Source organism: Nannospalax galili, unplaced genomic scaffold (genome assembly GCF_000622305.1).
Source record: "Nannospalax galili isolate Female #2095 unplaced genomic scaffold, S.galili_v1.0 scaffold5, whole genome shotgun sequence".
Lineage (NCBI taxonomy): Eukaryota > Metazoa > Chordata > Mammalia > Rodentia > Spalacidae > Nannospalax > Nannospalax galili.
In genome coordinates, this window is record NW_008353126.1 from 2,149,486 (window position 1) to 2,157,211 (window position 7,726).

Below are 7,726 nucleotides of genomic sequence, written 5' to 3' on the forward strand. Positions count from 1 at the left end.
CTCTCTACCACTCTTCCCCAGAAGGTCCCATCCCTCTCTGTCTGCACAGGCATGCTCCTATTTCACAGGAAAGCTCTTTCTAGCCTGTATTTACACACAGGGGAAAGATCTAACAGGAGGAAAACACCAAGATTCAGCAAACCCTGGATGAAAGATGACAACCCACAAAGAAAAGCTGGACAGGGCTCTAATAGTTTCCTGAGAACAGAGTCCATGTGGTACCCAAGCATAGGAAAACACCAAGAACTTGAATGTGTGCACGTGTGTAGGAAGACAGCCAAGGACCCAGTGATTCAGCAAACCCTGGATGAAAGATGACAACCCACAAAGAAAAGCCGGACAGGGCTCTAATAGTTTCCTGAGAACAGAGTCCATGTGGTACCCAAGCACAATCACACTGTACCCCAGCAGTCTTCATCTCTACCCCTGATACAAGGACCAAGCCATATGACTTGTGTGTTATGATGTAATCCATGTACCAGGCTATAGAATGCACAAACAATTCCCAAGAGTTCAAAGAGATTTACCATTGCCTGAACAGCTGGGCTAATGTGCCTTGCTCTGCTGTCTCCATCCATCTGCCCCACAGCCATGCCAGCTCTTGCATGGTCCCTGAGGGTACTCAGCTGGGCTCAAAACCAGAGCTGAAAAACTAGCTAAGAAAGTGCATCTCTTGATGAGGAGTGGACAAGGTAAACAGATCCCAGAGTGCAAAGCCCTTCGGTAAGCCCCCTCTAATTCCCAGATGTATGGATGTATGACTCAAAGCTAGCTGTGAAGTAAGGTCCGGGCTGGGCTCAGCAACCCTGGGGAAAACCATGTGCACCTTATAGCCTGATATTTCTGCAGCTCTCTGCTCACTCAGTCCTAGGGTGGAGGTATTATGCTGCCCCACAGGGCCTGACACTGAGCCTCATACAGAGCAGAATGCCAGAGAATATGAGTGAAGAAAAAGAGCTTGACCCCATTCCACAGACAGCACCTGTGATGTCAAAAGGAAGAAGAATGAAAGGGAGGAACCAAGACACCCACCAGCAAATAGCTCAAGATAAATTCCTCTGATGAGGCAAGCACTCACATGGCCGCTCAGTTCAGCACCAACTACAGCTCTGGGATCTCACTGACAGGGACCAAAGTGCTATGCAGATCAGGTTTGGACAGTGCCTACATCTGGGAGCTTCATATCAGTCTTGCCTGGCTCACCCTCCATGAAGGTGAGAAAGGGCATCACTTGATGAGGAATAGACAAGGTAAACTCACTAGGAGCTTACATACTCTTGACGTGTTCTCCCTTGCCAAGCGTCCTAAGCAGGAGAGAGCCTGAGACTTTTTCTTTTGGCACAAAATTGGGACAGTTAGTGAATGCTGACCCAGAAGCCGGTAGCACAGTCTCTTACCCTCCCCAGTGTCAGTTCCTTTATCTGCCCAATGGGAATCATAATTTCATCAATCTTTTAGAATTTTGACATTTTACTCCATAGATGTGAGATGCTGAGCATAGATTCTGGCAGAAAGCTCTAGAAATCCTGGTTATTCTTTCTTTAATCTCAAAGACTAGGAGAGTTTGCAGAAAGTGGGAGGGAAAACCAGGCAAGAGGAAAGAGTCAGGCATCACCTCAAAACGGGCCAAAAAGTCCTTCAGGTTTGGGAACGCATCCAGGCACTTGGGTTCAAATATGCGGTACTGGTCAAGAATATCATAAGCAAGGAAATCCACAAAGGTGATCTGCAGGAAGCAGAGGGTAAGTGGGATGGAATCCGGTACCCTGGGAAGAATGGCAACTCCTCTCCACCTCCCTCCCCTTTACCTTGTCTCCTACAAACCACGGCCGCTTCCCCAGGAACTCAGAGTAGAGCTTCATCTTTTCAGGGATGCCCTTCAAGAACTCTGGCTTCTGCTTCTCCTGAGACAGAAAACAGTTGTCACCACCCTTGGACACAGGTTCTCTGGTAGAGACCAGTCTTGTAGGGCTATACTGTGGAGAAGCCACCTTCCCAACACTTGGCCTCAGTTGGTATCTAGGCTTCCATTTAACGCATCACTATTTTACTAATAGCAGACCTCATCAATCAGAGGCAATGGGAAATCCGAGTGGAATGCCATATTGTCCTTGAATTTATCACCACTAATATCCAAAACAGGTGCTTTGGGACACACCCAGGATTTCCTGAGGTCTCGCAGATTCTGGTGCCAGAGGTCAAGTGGAACCAGAAAAGCATTTAAAGATCTCAGGAAAAGAGATGAAGTTACACAGGGTGAGGGAATAGGGAGAGTGGCCTAAGAACAAAGAAGATATTTGAACAGCATGCATAATGTTGAAAGGAAGACCTCCAGCTGACCCTGATCTGCTTATTAGGAAGAGAAGTCCTGACTCCTGCTGATGCCAAGAACTCTGGGGGAAGAGTTGGGCAGATTGTGAAACCAGTGTGCATGGCACTCCCCCAGCCGGCATGTGCTGTTTTTATCCATTGTGCATGCATGCCCTTCTGCAGGGTATGTGTGTGTGTTTCTCAATAACTCTCTACCTTATTATTTTATTTTATTATTTTTTTGGAAACAGGGTCTGTCATTGAACCTGGAGTCACCGACTGGCTAGACTAGCTAGCCAGTGAGCCCAAGGGATCCAAATCCTCATGCTTCTACAGCAAGCAATTTTACCCATGAGCCATCTCCCCAGTCTCTATTTTCCTCCTTTGAGTCTGTGTTTTAGGAAGAGGCTTGATGGTGTGAACATTGGGTGAGATGGTACAGGGAAAAGATCAAAAGACAGACAGGAGAGGGATTTTAAGCTACATGCTAAATGTTTATGATCACACACTGTCCACCCCACTATATCCTATATAGTCCACACTGTCCACCTCAACTATATCCTAAGACTGGAAGAAATAGTTTCACAGTGTTTATGTGACATGTTACGATGACCAGGATCATTCTGCTGGTAAGATAGGAAAGCTTGGAGAATCATTAAAACTAATAAATTCCTTTGCTAAAAGAGACCACCACAGATATGGATGCAGGAGTTTCACTCCCGTTCCCAAAGCTCTACTCCACCCATTGGGGGACTCACAAAGTCAGGGTTGTAGCAGAGCATAATGAGCTGCATGCGGGTGTCCATGACCTGGTTCTCCAAAATGTCCACACGGATCTTCTCCTCTTCTGTCTCCCCACCTGCGGCACATGCAGCACAGACTCACCATCAGCAGCCCATCCCAGCCAAGCCCAGGGGGATGGCCACCCTCCAGCCAGCCCCACTCACACAGGTTGTGCTTGCGGGCAATGTAGCGCAGGATGGCGTTGCTCTGGGTGATCTTATGAGGCCCGTCAATTAAGTAGGGCAGCTGAATGAATAAGCAGAGAAGACCAGATGGGCTATGGATATCCCAGCATCCCCTGGGTTAGGACAGACATGGAGCCTGGCAGTCAATGTGCCTGGCATGGGAAGCCCTCCATAAATACACTGCACACTGAACGCAATAGCTGGGACATAGCCCATCACAGGAACATAGTGCAGACCACCAGGAATGGAGCAGGAGTGAGAAGCATCAAACCCCCTCAGCTGGGCAAGGAGATGAGGTGGGGACACCATCACCATCCCCTTCTCCCAAACCACCCCTTCCCTGTACCTACATTGGGAAAGTCCAGGCCCAGCTTGAATTTTTCATTCAACCACTGGCTTCTGTCAAAGTCGGGAGCTGTGATGAACAAGATGATGTGAAAAGAAATCACCCCAGTGTCCCACCCTCCCTCCATCCCCAGGGACTGACCCAAGGAGTCAGGGGCAAGACCTCCTGAGACAGGGACGCTGTATCTCACATACTCAGTCTCACATTTCAAGGCAGAGGAGTGGGCTGTCAACTACATCGATAGTAAAAGGAGCCTGGATCCAATAGGGACCCCAACAAGGAACACAGTCCAATTACAAATACAGGTGGGCTAGGAACTGCATTCCCAGGGTCCTATATTGGTAGACCAGACTGCATCCTCAGAGTGGTTTCTAGAAGGATCAGGCTCTAGATCCAGCTGGAGGAGGCCTACAGAGCTGAGCAACAGGATGGGGAGGTGGCGGGGGGTAGGCATGGGTTGCAGGGCACCAATGGGCAGGAAGGGAAGCAGGAAGGCATCATTACCGTCCCCCATGGCATATCGCTTCTCCTCATAGCTGGAGTCTGTGTATTCCAGGAGCAGGCGGACAGGGTGAGTTAGCTGGGAGAGACAACCAGTGACAGGTTAGGGATAGTGCGATCCTTACTGTATGACTTCATCTTCTTCAGTTGAATCCTCCCACACTTCACAAACACAACCACCCACAGTGTACACACACACACACACACACACACACACGCATCCACTCACATATGCGGCCTCCCAATTTTGGGAAAGCTAAAGATTCTAACAGGCCTTGAGGAGTACTCATCTGCTAGAAAGGTCCCTGACTGCTCTGAATATCCTGCCTCTCGTCCCAGGCCCCACCCTCCAGGCAGACCCCCTTCTCACACCGCGGACGTTCCAGTATCCCAGTGTCATAGGCATGGTGCTGGTGCTTGATGCTGTGGTCTTCTCAGACTGGCTTCAGCAGGGTGGAACCGTGAGTTTAGGTTGAGCTGTGATTTTATCCTGGAGCGTAGAAGAGGTGGGTGGAGCCTAGAGTCGAGTCCCACCCCACACAGGCAATGCCGTTCCCTCCAAGGGTCCTCTAGCACGTGAACCGGAAGCTAGAGGGTCTCACCCTCTCTCTGGGACGTGCGGGACTAAGATCCGTTGCAGTTACAGGCTTCTGATGTGGGCACAAAGCCCACCTGTTTCCCGGCAGCACCAGCGCCTCCTCGCCACCCACCCCTGCTGGGTACTTAGGAAGTTGGCAGTGGCCCTGGAGACAGGCCAGATAGTGAAACAACAAGGCTGTTCTCCCTCTCCTTGCAGAGCTTGGTTTTCTCCCCTAGACTGTGGGAACCTGTCATTCATGGAGATTTAACTCTCAACAAGAGACAAAAGGGGGCGTCTGCAACCTGAGAGTTTAATCCAGAGCACCTATCACTGCTTCCAGGACTCTGCTAGTCTGACAGCTACCAAGCTTTATCCTCCACTACAGCCTGGAGTTACATGAACAGTCAGTGACATGGGAACCACCCCAGGACAGGGACAAACAAAAGAGCAAGTGGTTTCCCTGGTTTCCTTTGGAATGTGGGAATCCAGTCCTTTGGTCCTCAAGCTAACGACCATATAAATTAATCAGCATTTTGGCTATGTTTGTGACCTAACGCCAAGAATCAGACACAGAGGGCACAGGAAATCTGAGGGATACCCACACCCACACACTGCTATTCTCAGCAGTCCAGGGGCAGAACCTGGCACTGACCAGCACGGGGTCTGGGAGCACAAGGCTCACAAATGGAGTGTGCTCTAAGGTGGGAGAGTATGTGTTCCCAGAGGCCTGTTTCCAAGGGACAACAGGATGCCGTCCTGAGGGAATCCTGTAAGACTTTGCTCAGGACACAGGGAGCCCAGGGTTAGACCCTCTGCTGTCCAGATCCCTGGATTCTGACTCCTGATCTATGTGTGCTTTAGGTATGAGAGGATGGTTCAAATGGACTTTCAAGTTACCCTGTGGTATGGGTCCTGTACAACTTTCACAAGGACAGTGTCTTCTCAAGAACACTGTCCTACTGGTCAGCTTTCTTCCCTGAAGGCAAAAGTCTGGTTCAAAGTTGAGGTGTGCAACAAATTAGCCTGTGGTTAACACTGCCTATGTAAAGAAGCTTACAAGATATAATGAAAAACAGATGATGGAACCAAAAAATAAAATGATTTTGCAAGTCAAAGGGCAAGGTTGTTGCTCAGCAGAAAATAAATTTGGGGGTTAAGTAACTCTTTATTAGGACTGCAGAATATGAACCCAATATATCAATAAAGGTTTGACCTCAGCAGGGTAAGGTGAGTTAGACAGCTGAGGTCATCTCATTCTATGACATTAGAGAAGCCGCAGGCTCTGCAGGTCTCCGGGAGGATGGGAGCTCAGAGACCATGTCACTGGGACTGGCAAAGTACAGTGACAAATACTACTTTGGCATTCGATATGACCATTCCACCCACCTCAGGTTCCTGGACTGTGTCCAAGCTCAGGAAGTAACTTGAGGCCTTAAAGAAAAAGCCTAGTTTTAAGCCTGCCCAGAGCAAGACAATACCAAACACCCATGTGCACAACTGTCTGGTTCCCTGAGCTCTTATATTCTCATACACCTTAGTCATTTGCCATTCTAGGGTTTATACATATTGAATAAGAAAAACGATATTTCTGAATTTATCTGTAAAACAAAATTTTAAATGTTAAAAGGTCAATTAGAATATGTTTTAAAGGCATTAAAATAAATTAATATTTAAATAATCTTCACATAGAACAGAAATTATATCTTAGTGTTCATCTGTTTGTTCCCTTCTTTATTAAACAAACAGTTGAGTGCCTAGAACAGACTAGGCCTCAAGAATAAGAAGGGCCTTCTTGTTGACCATAGTGTGGCTAGTAAAGACCACAAGTTAGGAGGGAGATACTCTGCAAATATAAGTCACATCTGCATATTTTCATACACCATGGAAAATGGAGAGGGAGGTAGGTACAGGGCTGGAGAAGGAGGCCAGCATGGACAAGGACTAGGAAGAACTAGCAAGTGGGGCCAGAGCATAGGGCCCTTCAGAGGAGAGAACAGCTCTGCAGAAGGAGGGAAGGGACTGGGCCAGCGAGCTCGTGAAGCAGATCCCCAGAGCCCAGGAGCATCATCTCTTTGGGTGGCAGGGTTCTCTGAAAGGCAATAGGGCACAGTAGAGGTTAGGAACATGGTAAAGATGTGTGAAACAAAGGATTGTAGCCAGTAGTGTCCTTGTAGAATTTACCACTAATATTGTTGCTTGATCCCCTAGATGTGTGTGCTCTTTCAGAACTGCACAGTGTGAACAGTTCTAATTGTTCAAACGGATTCTGTGCAAGAAAACCTAAATATATTGGATGAAACTATATTTACACCTTGTAGAGTGACACCTAAAATGGATTCCATAATTCCTTCCATTGACATTGCAAATTCACAGCAATTCTACACACAATGGCTTCAGAATTTTTAAAATACCACAAGAGAAATTAGCACTAATAAGCAAATTAAAGCAAATTAAATATATTCTGCCTCATGGAAACTGTCTCAAGATCTCTTAAAGACTGTCTAGTTCAACTCAGGAAATAAAGAAGATACGCAATATTTTCTTATTTCTATTAAAAAATAAAATGAATATCATTATGCCCTAGATGTAGCCAACTTGGAATTGAGACAAAGAATGTCCCATGTCCCTATGATATTAAGAATTCAGTTAAGGGCTGGGGATGTGTAAGCAGAATAGGGGAGCTTGTGCTTCCTGTCACCATAAACACCCAGGAGCAGAAACAGCAACTGAATCTTTAAGTTGTGTTTTCATCAGAAAGAAGACTATCTGAGAAGGTGGTGGTGAGTTAATACCCTAGGAAAACAAAAACTGCCTTTGTATCTCATCTCCGGCCAGTGGATTTTAACAGAGCATCTGCGAAGGCTGTCAATCACTCCAGAGCTCAGTCTTGCCCCTTTGGTCAGGTGGTCAGCCACATTTCTGAGACTTGTGATGTTTGTGCCTCTTTCAGTATCACCCCTTGCACTCTTCCTCATTCTCTGGACATCTGACCTCAAACTCTTCTTGCAAGACTGAGTGAAG

General features: G+C 47.3%; 1 protein-coding gene across 1 annotated transcript in view; it reads right to left on the reverse strand.

The window, feature by feature from the left end:
• The window catches only part of LOC103747829 (glutathione S-transferase Mu 1), a 5,744-nt gene extending 949 nt beyond the window's left edge, over window positions 1-4,795 (reverse strand). Inside the window, exons 1-7 of the mRNA XM_008850377.3 lie at window positions 4,496-4,795; window positions 4,129-4,204; window positions 3,629-3,693; window positions 3,258-3,339; window positions 3,069-3,169; window positions 1,809-1,904; window positions 1,616-1,726 (exon numbers count right to left, since the gene is read on the reverse strand). Of these exons, the coding sequence (XP_008848599.1) occupies window positions 1,616-1,726; window positions 1,809-1,904; window positions 3,069-3,169; window positions 3,258-3,339; window positions 3,629-3,693; window positions 4,129-4,204; window positions 4,496-4,531 (567 nt within the window). The 5' untranslated portion in view covers window positions 4,532-4,795. The remainder of the gene's footprint in view (window positions 1-1,615; window positions 1,727-1,808; window positions 1,905-3,068; window positions 3,170-3,257; window positions 3,340-3,628; window positions 3,694-4,128; window positions 4,205-4,495) is intronic.
• Between the last annotated feature and the right edge of the window lie 2,931 nt (window positions 4,796-7,726).